Here is a 14,548-nt window from a genome sequence, read left to right as displayed (position 1 = left end):
GGACCACCAGGGGTCCAAATGGACCCTTTAGAGGTCTGTAACTGTGAGAGTGTACAAATGGAACCATCCATTTGTACACTCTCAATAGTTAAATGAACACTGAGGATTTGACAGTGTAGAGTGGGGGTCCAAATGGGGGTCCATGGTGTAATGCATATCAAAACTAGGGGTCCTTGAAACTAAAAAAGGTTGAGAATAACTAAACTAAACTGGAAACCCAGTCTACACTCTAAAATAATCACGGGTCCATTTGGTTCCATGTGTACACTCTCAGAGTTACAGACCCTTAAGGGTCCATTTGGTTCCATTTGTACTGTACACTCTCTGAGTTACAGACCCTTAAGGGTCCATTTGGTTCCATTTGTACTGTACACTCTCTGAGTTACAGACCCTTAAGGGTCCATTTGGTTCCATGTGTACACTCTCAGAGTTACAGACCCTTAAGGGTCCATTTGGTTCCATGTGTACAGTCTCAGAGTTACAGACCCTTAAGGGTCCATTTGGACCGCTGGCGGTCCTCGGACCACACGTTGAGAAACAGATCTTCACACCCACAAGGTTCCTGAGGTTATTGATTGACAGAACAATATCATAACAAAGTCTATTTAGCGTTATTCTCCATATGTGGGCATAATGTGGTCACATGATGGTCATGTGACGTTGGGCGTGTCCATGTGATGGACTGATAACACTGATAACGGAGGACAAAGTACGAACCACTCCATTACTTTAGACAAAGTATAGAAGTTAACCCGTTCATAGTTTCTATATCAGTGGTGCTCAAACGTTTTCATGTCAAGCACTCCCAAAATTATATGTATTTGGCCGTGGACCCCCACCTCAAAATATTTTGTTCCAGGGACCCCCCACAGGCAAAAAATGTTCGCTTTGAAAAATATATATATATTCAAAGATTTGCACACAATCAAAAAATGGCAGATCTACAAGCTCGCAGTGCGGCACAAGGTGACTTAATGTGAGCTTGTACATCTGCTATTTTTGAATAGCTAAAGTCTAAAAATCTCAAATGACACAGATGCTTTCCCGGTTTTAATGGGTTAAAATTGCTCAGTCAAATTTGTACTTTCAGTTAAAGTACTGGAGAGAATTTTAAAATGTCTTCAAAAAAAATGTCATGCTTGCTCACAAATATTCAAAAAATGTGGCAATATAGCCGATCTACAAGCTCACAGTGCGTCACAGTGCGGCACTCTGTGAGCTTCTGCTCACAGAGATCTGCTCTTTTTCTCTATTCAATTTCAATTCAATTCAATTCAATTTTATTAAAGTGTCAAATCACATCAAGTTGTCTCAAGACACTTTACATGTAGAGCAGAGACCTGACAGTCCCAACCTGAGCTACCTGGTGCTTCATAGACAGATTCATAATCACTCGTTTAAATATGACTGTGAAGCAAGTATTATATCTTATCTTTGGTCACAAAAGTGTATGGATTTGCTGCCATGCAGTTTAAGGCCTGGGTTACAACCATAGACTGTATAAAAAGAATCGACAGCGTCACGCCATTGGTTTCTACAGACCGAAAATGAAGCCGATTGTTCAGCTGTGTGCAATCCGCCATCTTTCAATATCGTGTCATATCCTTTGCAACCGGAAATGACTGCTATTGGTTGGGTATCTTGTCAATCAAGAGCGGGGGCGGGGAATGAATGCTATTGGTTGTGTAACGTGTCAATCAAATCATCCCCCCCCCCCCCAGAGCATAACCTACTTTATCGTTCATTTTAAAATAAATGGGACCATAGTTTACCAAAACGCATATCATGACGATTGAAAGGAGACTTTAAACTAGCGACTGGAAGCATATAGTATTTATGACAATTTTTATTAAGGTAAGAAAATCTAGTCTAAAGTTTGTCAAAAACCCATCCGCTTGCGTTAAAATTAATTATTTCGATCACCAGCAGGGGTAAAACAGCCTCTGTAAAAGTAGAGGACGGGAAGTGCTGTGGACTTTGCCCAGAGCATGGCAGATGCTATTTATATAAAGATAGGTGTAGGTCTATTTATATAAAGATAGGTGTAGGTCTATTTATATAAAGATAGGTGTAGGTCTATTTATATAAAGATAGGTGTAGGTCTATTTATATAAAGATAGGTGTAGGTCTATTTATATAAAGATAGGTGTAGGTCTATTTATATAAAGATAGGTGTAGGTCTATTTATATAAAGATAGGTGTAGGTCTATTTATATAAAGATAGGTGTAGGTCTATTTATATAAAGATAGGTGTAGGTCTATTTATATAAAGATAGGTGTAGGTCTATTTATATAAAGATAGGTGTAGGTCTATTTATATAAAGATAGGTGTAGGTCAAAGCGACCCGGATGTCTGTCTGTAGCTATACTTGGGCATGGAACTCGCCGATGATGAGGATAACAACAACATCTGTATTCATACTCTAGTGAGTACCAAGCAGGTAGAACAGACATGCTCCATGGCATCAAGCAGGTGAGGAGAGGAGAGGAGAGGAGAGGAGAGGAGAGGAGAGGAGAGGAGAGGAGAGGAGAGGAGAGGAGAGGAGAGGAGAGGAGAGAAGAGAAGAGAAGAGAAGAGAAGAGAAGAGAAGAGAAGAGAAGAGAAGAGAAGAGAAGAGAAGAGAAGAGAAGAGAAGAGAAGAGAAGAGAAGAGAAGAGAAGAGAAGAGAAGAGGTTTGCTGCTCCTCTACCACCCACATCACGGTAAAGTGGTGCCGTCTGGTGGCCATACATTACATAGCTGGCTGCTCCTCTACAACAAACATTACGGTACAGTGACAGAAGCAGGAAGTAAACCGGATGTAAACAAAGCAGCGTGTCTTTAAGATGACAGAAACTGGAGCTCAGGTTAGAATCTATTTATAATTATTATAATCTATATTATATATATATATGGTCATACTATATCATTTATAACCTCGTATCTCCATATTTCAACTTTTTAATTCAATTTAAATTAAACTAAATTAACCTCCTACTTCATCATCATACAGGAGTGTAGCACAGATCTACAAGCTCACGTGAGCTTGCAGATCTGCTATTTTCACTATTTATAATTGTTAAATTAGAGTTAGTAGAGTAGCCTTAGATCCAGACTCTCTTAGATGTATTTGATAGATTTTTAACATTTTTATCTCTACGAGAGTCTTAGCTCCACCCCCCCCCAGTTTGTCCTGAAATGTCCGCTCCAAAGCCTGTATTTCTCTAAACATGTACAAATGCAAAATATAAGGTTCTTACCCGCTTTATCCAAATGTTAACTAGGTGTCCGTCGTGTCTGTGTAATGTATTAGTCCATATATGTCAATAAAGAAGTGTTTTAATCCCGTCTGTGACCGATTCTGTCGGACGTTTCCAATGGGTGGTACTGACGGGGCGCATCAGGTGAAAGACGGAAGTACACTCAATGTAAACAGAAAGTAAACGAGGGGGGGGGGGATGGGTTTGGCCACAGACGGGATTAAAACACTTCTTTATTAAAGAATATGGACAAATACATTACACAGACACACCGGACACCTAGTTAACATTTGGATCAAGCGGGTAAACACCTTATATTTTGCATTTGTATATGTTTAGAGAACTATGGGCTTTACTGGTGACATTCCAGGGCAAACCGGTGGGGTGGAGCTAAGACTTGTAGAGATAAAGAATGTCAAAATCAATAAAATACATCTATAGTCTTGATCTAAGGCTCTAAGGCCTGTAGAGTAACGTTAGTAGTAGTTGTAGTAATAGTAGTATTATTAGCAGTACTTATTAATCTTACTAGTAAGTTTAGTAGTATAAAATACATGTAGTATTTCATTCAAATATTATATTCCACTGGTTGTATCTCTCAAATTGTCGTTGTGTTTTTTGCCAAATTGTCAAATATTACGTAGGAAAGAGGCAAACGTTGTGAAAATAGCCGAACTACAAGCGCGCAGTGTGAGGCGTTTTGTGAGCTTGTAGATCTGCTATTTTTTTTTACAATAATTATCTGTCGGATCGATTCAAACTAAATGTAATGCCTACAATTCCAAGTGCTTGTCAGGGTGGGGGGTCCCCCGTTAAAATGAGATTATTTTGAGGGGTCCCCAGTTCAAATGTGTCACTTTGTGTATACAGTATAATATGAAGTCATCAATGTGTTATCTTTTTCCTCTGTGTGTCAATAAGCATGTGTATCTGGTTTGACCATAATGTAACCTTCTTCTGATCAGTGTGTGTATCTGTTATGTTACGTATGCGCTTTTTGTGCAGATCCAAATAAAACCATTTAAAGTGTGTGTGTGTGTGTGTGTGTGTGTGTGTGTGTGTGTGTGTGTGTGTGTGTGTGTGTGTGTGTGTGTGTGTGTGTGTGTGTGTGTGTGTGTGTGTGTGTGTGTGTGTGTGTGTGTGTGTGTGTCAGTTGTTCTCCAGACTGGAGGGCAGACGTTGTCTGAGGGACATCGAACCACGACTGTTCCCTGACAATGGAGGACCTGATCAGGGTAGGCGTCTGTCTGTCTGTCTGTCTGTCTGTCTGTCTGTCTGCCTGTCTGTCTTTGTCGTCTATATTTTGCTCTTTTGTTTCCTTTCTTCTATGGTGACAATTCATTAAAACGTTAATAAGGCATAATAAGCTTCAGCTTCAGCCCACATACCTTTTCAGCCAATAGTTATCTTGTTGCCTTTATTCTGTATGTTCAACTGTTTTCTTAAATCATGACCCAAATAAATATATTCTCTCTCTCTCTCTCTCTCTCTCTCTCTCTCTCTCTCTCTCTCTCTAACAGGTGAGGTCGTAGAGATCCATGGATTAGAGGGAACAGGTGACACATTTAACTAAACAATTCAACCAATCACAGAAGGGTTATTAGTAGTAGTATTAGCATTAATAATAGTGTGTGTGTGGCTGTGCGTGTGCGTGTGTGCGTGTGTGTGTGTGCAGGTAAAACAGAGCTGCTGTACCATGTGTTGTGTAGGTGCATACTGCCCCTAGAGGCCGGAGGTCTGCAGCTAGAGGTCGTGTTCATCGACACCGACCTGAACTTTGACCTCCTGAGACTGGTCACCATCTTGGAAGCCAGACTGACTGCAGGTGATGATGATGGATGGATGGATGGATGGATGGATGGATGGATGGATGGATGGATATTCAATTGAATCTTTATTTCAGACGCAGGCAGATCCATATCACAATTAAAATCACAATTAAAATCACTATAAAATAACAGAAAGGAAAATAAAAATAGAATGTTCAGTTTCTGACATACAAACATGTAAATGCTAAATGGTGCATTTATATAGCGCTTTTATTCAAAGTGCTTTTCATAGATTGTGCATTACATTCACACACACATTCATACACCGATGGCGGTGGAAACCATGCAAGGCCACCTGATTCGGATGCTATCAATGCATTGAATGGGACATTATCACCTTTTATTAGACCATTGAATGGGCGAAATAGGCGACATACTGACCTACCCGCGATTTATCAGACCATTCATTGGGTGTTATCAAGACATACTGACCTACCAACGGAGATGACTTAAATAGTTCAGTTTCGGTTTTGGTTTCGGTTTCGGACCATGACGGAGGCGCGCAGTCTCGCCTACTCAGCGCCGTTGGAGTTATGTACCGATAGGCACAGAATCGTAAATAACGTTGTGGGGACTGCTCCGCCTCCAAGTAGGTCAGTAGCTCCTGATTACGCCCCATGAATGGTCTGACAAATCGCGGGTAGGTCAGTATATCGCCTACTCGTCGCCTACTCGCCCATTCAATGGTCTGATAAAACGTGATAATCTCCCATTCAATGCATTGATACCATTCGAAGCCGGTGGCAAGGCACCAACAAGGTCTAGAGGAGAACCTGACAGAACTACGCGTAGGGTTCGTTATGACAGCGATGATGTCATTTACTGACTCGGATGCCCTACACATAAACCTGTACATAAGGTTATGTAACACAGAGCAGGAACCGCAACACTAACAAACACATAAACCTTTACATAAGGTTATGTAGCACAGAGCAGGTGGGTACCCCAACACTAACAAACATGATGACCAAATCATCCGCATACATAAGGTGATTAATTAACACATTGAGTGCCATAAACGGTCCGGACTGTTTTGAGAAGCCATGCGTCATGTGCCATAAACGGTCCGGACAGTTTTTGGACCTTTTTTTTTTAAATACGTGGAGACCACGTGGAGCGCTCTAACAAAACTTTGGGATCATCCAAGGAGTCTCTGAGAAGGAGAGGCCGGATGTCGATCCATGTAAAAAATGCTTCCGCTCGGCTGCTCCAATGTTATCTCCTTGACTAAAAGCTTAATATCTCCATTTCTTTTTAACGTGGTGGAAGTGAGCCGTTTTCGATCGGCGATCACTCTGCAATGGAGGATCACGTTAGAAATATTATTGTTCCAGGCGTTGGTCAGGACCCTCCGCCGTCTCGCACGCACGCTTTGTTTACATGCACTTCCGCGTCGGGGCTTCTACAGCACGAAACATATCAACGTAAGTGGATGGAAGATATGCTGGCACTGAACGTACCCTATTTTTAATAAACCTCTGGCATACAATGTGTTAACACAAGGACGCAGATATGCGTAATATTATCAAATTATATTTCTTTAGAAAATTCCACAAGGGGCGCTCTAACACAGCTTAGGAATGATCCCTCGTCACTCAGAGAAGCAGTAGGCGGATGTGACGTCATTCCCAAAAAAACGGGCTCGATTCAATATCGATTGTTCATTCAAAACGATTTTAACTTTATGGTCACATCACAGGTTTACGGGTGTAAAACAGTGGGTGTAGATCTGATATTTTTCGGCTTTAGGCTTGCGGTTAAAAATGGCATAATGTGTTAAAAATGGTTCAAATGTGGACGTCCGTGTGTCTGTGTGTGTGTGTGTGTGTGTGTGTGTGTGTGTGTGTGTGTTTGTGTGTGTGTGTGTGTGTGCGCGTGCGTACAGCTGTCTCCAGCAGCAGCAGATCGTCAGACAGTGAGGAAGACGATGCTGCTGCTCTTCGTCGCTGCTTGTCCCGCCTCCTCCTGCTCTCGTGCTCCTCCTCCTCTCAGCTCCTCCTCTCATTGGTCGCCCTGGACTCCGCCTTCTCCTCGCGGCCCGGCCTGTCGCTGCTCCTCATCGACAGCATCTCGGCCTTCTATTGGCTGGACCGCTGCGCGGGCGGGGAGAGTCTGGCCAATCAGGAGCAGACGCTCAGGAAGTGTTCCGAGCAACTGGAGAGACTGCTGAGGTACCTGTCTGTCTGTCTGTCTGTCTGTCTGTCTGTCTGTCTGTCTGTCTGTCTGTCTGACCTGTCTGTCTGTCTGTCTGAGGTGCCTGTCTGTCTGTCTGTACGTCTGTACGTCTGTCTGTCTGTCTGTCTGTCTGTCTGTCTGTACGTCTGTCTGTCTGTTCGTCTGTTCGTCTGTTCGTCTGTTCGTCTGTTCGTCTGTTCGTCTGTACGTCTGTACGTCTGTACGTCTGTACGTCTGTCTGTCTGTCTGTCTGTCTGTCTGTCTGACCTATCTGTCTGTCTGAGGTGCCTGTCTGTCTGTCTGTCTGTCTGTCTGTCTGTCTGTCTGTCTGTCTGTCTGTCTGTCTGTCTGTCTGTCTGTCTGTCTGAGGTGCCTGTCTGTCTGTCTGTCTGTCTGTCTGTCTGTCTGACCCATCTGTCTGTCTGAGGTGCCTGTCTGTCTGTATGTCTGTCTGACCTATCTGTCTGTCTGAGGTGTCTGTCTGTCTGTCTGTCTGTCTGTCTGTCTGTCTGTCTGTCTGTCTGAGGTGCCTGTCTGTCTGTCTGTCTGTCTGTCTGTCTGTCTGTTTGTACGTCTGTACGTCTGTACGTCTGTCTGTGTCTCTCTCAGATCTACAAGCTCACAACGGATATAAAAGCAGCGCAGCACAGGGCATCAACCTTGGGGGGAATTTGGAAGCAGAGCGTCCTTTTTTCTCGCGCGGCGCCCCCCCCCCCCTTGACAAAACGGGACGGGACCATTTATTTGGTGCGCACCAAGTCACATCTCCAGGTGCTCTTCTGAGTACTAGACCTAAAAAGTTATGTGCACCCCTGCACATGCAGTTTGTTAACACTGTATGTGTGTGTGTGTGTGTGTGTGTGTGTGTGTGTGTGTGCGTGCGTGTGCGTGTGCGCGTGTAGAGATTACAGGTTCACGGTGTTCGCCAGCTGTCAGGCGATTCTGAAGAACTACCGCTCCTCTGGCTCCTCCCACTCGTCATCTAACCCCGCCCACTCCTCCTCCTGTAACTCCGCCTCCTGGCAGTGGGACAGACAGTACCTGTGTCGCCCGTGGCAACGGCTGGTCAGCCACAGACTGCTGTGCGCCAGACAGCCTGGAGCCAACATGGCCGCCCACACAGATGGAGCCAAGATGGCCGCCTGCCCAGGTACACAGGGCTGTGTCATGACCATGGCATTTCACTTGACGATTTGTTGCTGTGAAAACATTTGCGATTAACGATTTAGTTGTGTTTTTTGACGTTGAACAAAGAATATACAAATAAAAATGACATTTCTGGTTGCCTTTTAAGTTTTTGTAAACATAAAATAACTTCAATATACAAAGAAATGACTGACAATGACAGTTACCATACAATAAATTAATTTAATAAATACATAAATAATATTCTATGGCCAGAGTAGGCCATATTTAATCGTTTTGTTCTTTCAAAATATGTTGTAAAAATAGCGAAAATAGCAGATCTACAAGCTTGTAGATCTGCTATTTTCTCTATTTTTCAATACTTTTAATATTTCTGAAAAATGTTCTACGGATGGATTTATAGAGATGAATGAAAATGATTATGGTGATTATGCAAAATAATTGCAAATAATTGCGACCGGACGATTGTAATAAATGCAATAATTGTGACCGGGCCCTATGCACAGGAGGAGCCAAGATGGCCGACTGCGCAGGAGGAGCCAAGATGGCCGCCGCTCCTGCTCCTTCTTCATCTACTTCTTCTTCCACGGGAGGAGGAGGAGGAGCCTGGTCGGGAGGAGCAGCCAATCAGCAGAGCAGACAGGCGTTCACGTGTCACTGCACCTCCAATAAGACAAAAGCGTCGAGACACGCCTCCTTCTGGGTGACAGAGGGGGGCGTGGCCTTCACCTAGACCAGTGGTTCTCAAAGTGTGGTCCGGGGACCCCCAGCCTTGAGAGGGTTCCGGGGGGTAGTTAGGAACCAAATGGACCCTTACGGGTCTGTAACTCTGAGAGTGTACTAATGGAACCAAATGGACCCTTACGGGTCTGTAACTCTGAGAGTGTACACATGGAACCAAATGGACCCTTACAGGTCTGTAACTCTGAGAGTGTACAAATGGAACCAAATGGACCCTTACGGGTCTGTAACTCTGAGAGTGTACACATGGAACCAAATGGACCCTTACGGGTCTGTAACTCTGAGAGTGTACAAATGGAACCAAATGGACCCTTACGGGTCTGTAACTCTGAGAGTGTACAAATGGAACCAAATGGACCCTTACAGGTCTGTAACTCTGAGAGTGTACAAATGGAACCAAATGGACCCTTACAGGTCTGTAACTCTGAGAGTGTACAAATGGAACCAAATGGACCCTTACAGGTCTGTAACTCTGAGAGTGTACTAATGGAACCAAATGGACCCTTACAGGTCTGTAACTCTGAGAGTGTACAAATGGAACCAAATGGACCCTTACGGGTCCATTTGGTTCCATTTGTACACTCTCAGAGTTAAATTAACACAGATTTTACAGTGTAGATCGGGGCTGCCACAGATATAAATGCCATCAAATGGGGGTCCATGGCCTCATGCATATCAAACTGGGGGGGTCCTTGATATTAAAATGGTTGAGAATCACTTCTATAGCCGTTAAAAAAATCTTCTCTTATGGGGGTCCCTGGCATATCTTTTCAAATGGGGGGCCGCGGGGCTAATACGTGTCAATGTGGGGGGTCCTTGAGAATGAAAAAGTTTGAGAACCACTGGTCCTACGTCTCTATTTGTTACGTCATCCATGTTATCCACGCTGACATGTTTATGTCAGCGTTTTGTCAACATTTCCTGGAGAAATGCACAGAAAAGACATTTTCTATATATATATATTTTTTTTTTTACCCCTTATGCGTACACTTTTTAGGATTTTCTTTTTTTTTTACCATTTTTAAAAACATTAAAAAATGTGTCAAAATAGCCGATTCATATCGACGCGTTGTGAGCTTGTAGATCGGCTATTTAGAAATATTTCTCAAAATAGTAAGAAATGCCTCAAATGTTTAGGCATAAGGGGTGAGTTTTCCTTTAAGATGTCATAGTTATGACAACATACTGTATATTACCTTTAAATGTATGTTTAGTTTTTTTGTGGTGAATGTGATACTCTGTAAATACTAAAAAAGCTGGCGTGCTCTGTCGTGTTTGTCTGTTTGTAAAGCCGAGATGCTCCTGGTAATAAGGGGGAAAAACTGACAGTACAATTTTGAGGTATTTTTTTACTTTACTGGAGAATTTCCAATTTTCAGTACTTTTACTTCTACTCCACTTTTACTCCACTACAATTATTTGAAAACTAATTACAAGTTACTTTGTAGATTTTGATTATTATTATAAAACATAGATTAACCACTTCAGCCCTGTATACATTTCGGCCATCTGAAAATAGCAGATCTACAAGCTCGCGATGCGACGCATTGTGAGCTTGTAGATCTGCTATTTTCAATAGATTTTTAAACATTTTATGCATTTACACATCATGCATAACGAGTGCTTTCTATTTTTGGAAGTTTAATTACATTTTGATACCAGTACCTTTGTACTTTTACTCAAGTAAGTTTTGAAATCCGGACTTTTACTTATAACAGAGTATAATTTCTACATCCCAGTATTGATACTTTTACTTAAGTAAAACATTTGAGTACTTTTTCCACCACTGCCAAAGGCCACTTACTGGTGGTGGTGGTCTTCGTTGCGTCCAAGGCGACTGTCGGTGAGGGAGAAGGAAAGAAAGGTTGGAAACGAAGGGAAAAAAGTCCGACCCGTTGATGCGTTTTGGTCAGCCTAACAAAGGCTACTTAGCCCAAACGCATCAGCATTTTCTTCTTTCTTCCTTCATGTCCTCCTTGTCTTGCTTACCTGCTTCTTGTCAGACTGAATTGAATACATGCATTTCCTTGTGAGAACTGTAGAGTGTCTGATATGTTTGATATTTATGTTTGATAATTTCACAATTTAACCACTTCATTAAAATATGAAATTCTTCAATTTTTATTATAATATATATTTTTTAATGGTGAAAACAGCCGATGTACAAGCTTGCAACGCACAGCATTGTGACATTTTGTGAGCTTGCACCCCATTCGGATATGCTATCAATGCATTGAATTAGAGATTATCATGTTTTATCAGACCATTGAATGGGCGAAGTAGGCGACATACTGACCTACCCGCGATTTATCAGACCATTCATTGGGTGTTATCAGGACATACTGACCTACCGACGGAGAGCCGTCGGAGTTATGTACCGATAGCAGGCACGTGCACACAGACATGAAAGGGGGCTCGAGGCCCTGCCCTTTTACCCGTCGGTAAAAATGTGACGCTTTCAAGATGTTTTGGCCATTTCTCTGGAACGGAAGGTCCAATCTGCTCAGTTCAAAGCTTGTTGGATGCGTGACATTAAGGACATTAAAGGAGAATTTTGGACTAAAGTTTTCTTACCTTTTCTATGACGTTATATCTTAGGATGAATGGTACAGTAGAAAAATGTCTTAACTCCACCCCTGAGCCGCCACAGCTTAAAAGGTGCGCGGATAGGCCTTAGGTTAGATCACATATTTTAATAGCTTTTTTTTTTTTTTTTTTTGATGAGATCTGACGTTCATAGTGACAGAACACTGGCCCTCATTTATCAACGCGGTGCAGCCCAAATAATGGGCGTAGGGCGAGATCACCGCACCTTTCGGCATTTATCAATATATCCTGACGTGGGCTTCATCCTACCATACGCTGAGATCTCACGTCTGGTCGAGACCAGTTGTTGACGTTGGCTGCGCCCGTTTATTCCATTCTAGACCTGCGGAGCAGCATTGTCTGACTGTCTGACAGGCATCTGGACACATAATCCACTCCTAAATGTATATCTACACACTAATAATTAATCCCTGTGAAAATATAACATTTTATAAAGTAATTTAAACAAACTGCTTTAACAGTCATTCAGTTGCATTGGCTATTTTAAAATAGCAGATCTGCAAGCTCAAAAACGGGTCGCATCGCCACTCGTTGTGAGCTTGTAGATCTGCTATTTTCAAAATATACGAGCACTTTTGCGTCGGGACTCGGGAGTCCCGCGGTCGGGACTGCCGACGATCTTTTCATGGACAGTGAGGTGTACAAACTTACAGTAGCTTGTCCTAAGTTATGGAGTTATGTCATAGAGAGTTTTGAAGACTACAACCTGACTGGGTTAAGGATATAAACCCGACGCTCCAATCTCTTATTAACGGGACGGACCGAAACCACTGCCGTCTCACGGGGAATATCCTACATGACTGCTTGTGCACTGCTCGGTATGGGTTAAATAAATTAATATACAAACGTATTCCATTCATGGCGATGTGATTGGTATCATAATATGTCATTCATGTAGGCTACAAGCCTACGTGACAAAGATTGTACCGCTACGCCGTACCGTAGCGGCACAATACATGAAAAACACAGCTGGGTGGGCGTGTGTGTGTGTGTGTGTGTGTGAGAGAGAGAGAGAGAGAGAGAGAGAGAGGGGGGGGCGTGTGCGTGTGTGGCGAGGCAGGCGGGGGAAACTCTTTCTCATTGGCTTTTGATGTCTTTGGTCGTATTCTGGTCCTTCTTCATGTCGTAAAATCGGGGCGTTTTGAGAATATTTAAGGGCGTGTTATTTAAATGACGCTAGGTTCCAGCCGTGACATTTATCAAGCCTGGGACCAAATGTAGGCTCGGATCAGCTGTGTAGGATTCGTTGATAAATGTGACTTCTACGTTGGTGTACGGCCGAATATATGGAAAAATATAAGCCGGTTTATAAGCTGCGTTGATAAATGAGGGCCACTGTCCCCAAAAAATAAAAAATAAAAATAAAACAGAAGTCTCGCTAGACGAGATTGAAATCTCGAGATTTCGATCTCGTCTAGCGAGACTTCTGTTATTTTATTTTATTTTATTTTTTTGTTGCATAGTGTTCTGTCACTATGAACGTCAGATCTCACCAAAACATTTTAATAAAAAAGATATTAAAATATGTGATCTAACCTAAGGCCTATCCGCGCACCTTTTAAGCTGTGGCGGCTCAGGGGTGGAGTTATGAAAATGTTCTACTGTACCATTCATCCTAAGATATCATAACGTCATAGAAAAGGTAAGAAAACTTTAGTCCAAAATTCTCCTTTAAGAATAAGAATTCCTTTTGATATTCCAGCCCCTGCCTCTTCAAATCCCTCTGCATGTCCTTGACCGATAGGCACAGAATGGTGAATCATGTTGTGGGGACTGCTCCGCCTCCGAGTAGGTCAGTAGCTCCTGATTACGCCCGTTGAATAAATAACGGGTAGGTCAGTATGTCGCCTATACTCGCCCATTCAATGGTCTGATAAAACGTGATAATCTCCCATTAAATGCATTGATAGCATCAGCTATCTTCAAATAAGTATGTAGGGTTTAAAGAGGTAGTTCACCCCCAAAATGACTGTTCTATCGATTAGTCACCCCATGGAGACTTGAATTCATGGATATATATATATATATATATATTTTTGTCTCATTCCTAAGCCAATAATTTGATGACCGGCAGCGGTGAAGGTATAGGAGACACAAAGAGTCTCCCACCGGAACCACTGCCTACCGGTCCACTGGTCATATTGGCTATAACAAAGTAACCCAAAAAATATCCATGAATTCAAGTCTCCATGGGGTGACTACTCGATAGGAAAAAAGGAAGGATTGGTAAGGAAATGCCTCCCATCCGCATTTGGGACATCCCATTTTTCAGGGGTTTCGTGGAAAGATTGGGCATTTATTGCAATTAATTTATTACAATTCATTCCAAGTCAGTACATATGTACAGTAGGCTACGTGTTTAAATGGTAGCCACTAGTTCCCCAGCAGCAGGCACGTGTTACACTAATGTGTGCAGAGGTCAGAGGTCACACCTGTCAAAACCCATACATTCATGTGAAATCTGCACTCAAACCAACCACACCAGGCAAACATGGCTAAATGACAGTGGTGTGAAGTAACTTCAGTACATTTACTCAAGTACTGTACTTAACACTCTCACCGCCGGGCCCGTAGCCTACGGGCCGATAAATCCAACTGTACAGCGCCGATCCCGTAGCCTACGGGCTGTGGTGCTTTTTCCTTTTTTTCCGAAAAGAAAAACTTTTTTCAATTTTCTAGTACGGCACATTTCATCGTAACACCACCGGAAATGGAATTATTCAGGATCACGTTTTGCAGATCCCGTAGGACTCCATTCTAAAGCGCACACTGTAACGCCATTTTATTCGATTGTAGTTTTTCTCCTCGCT

At 42.6% G+C, this 14,548-nt stretch overlaps 1 protein-coding gene across 2 annotated transcripts; it reads left to right on the top strand.

Moving 5' to 3' along the window:
* Positions 1 to 2,810: 2,810 nt before the first annotated feature.
* On the top strand, positions 2,811 to 10,341 carry LOC308100094 (DNA repair protein XRCC2-like). 2 transcript variants are annotated; one of them, XR_013934407.1, is made up of 8 exons: positions 2,811 to 2,847; positions 4,394 to 4,475; positions 4,761 to 4,796; positions 4,916 to 5,065; positions 6,955 to 7,240; positions 8,147 to 8,394; positions 8,897 to 9,257; positions 9,722 to 10,341. XR_013934407.1 is itself a non-coding variant. In XM_080448995.1 (7 exons), exons 1-7 carry the CDS (start codon positions 2,827 to 2,829, stop codon positions 9,121 to 9,123), a joined length of 1,050 nt encoding a protein of 349 aa, XP_080305121.1. In that variant the 5' UTR covers positions 2,811 to 2,826; the 3' UTR covers positions 9,124 to 9,576. The 2 variants fall into 2 exon arrangements, 1 of the variants encoding a protein (XP_080305121.1); XM_080448995.1 differs by lacking the exon at positions 9,722 to 10,341 and having other exon boundaries at positions 8,897 to 9,576.
* The last annotated feature ends 4,207 nt before the right edge of the window (positions 10,342 to 14,548 follow it).

The sequence above is a fragment of the Gymnoscopelus braueri genome, assembly GCF_963280865.1.
Source record: "Gymnoscopelus braueri genome assembly, chromosome: 14".
In the NCBI taxonomy this organism is placed as follows: domain Eukaryota; kingdom Metazoa; phylum Chordata; class Actinopteri; order Myctophiformes; family Myctophidae; genus Gymnoscopelus; species Gymnoscopelus braueri.
Note: the sequence above shows the minus strand (reverse complement) of the source record. Positions and strands in the feature narration are given on the sequence as shown.

Excerpts from the sequence above, each read along its gene's own strand:
- LOC308100094 (XM_080448995.1), top strand. The coding sequence starts at position 2,827 with ATGACAGAAACTGGAGCTCAG. Across the intron at positions 4,476-4,760 it reads CAATGGAGGACCTGATCAGG|GTGAGGTCGTAGAGATCCAT; the intron begins GTAGGCGTCTGT and ends TCTCTCTAACAG. Across the intron at positions 8,395-8,896 it reads CAAGATGGCCGCCTGCCCAG|GAGGAGCCAAGATGGCCGAC; the intron begins GTACACAGGGCT and ends CCCTATGCACAG.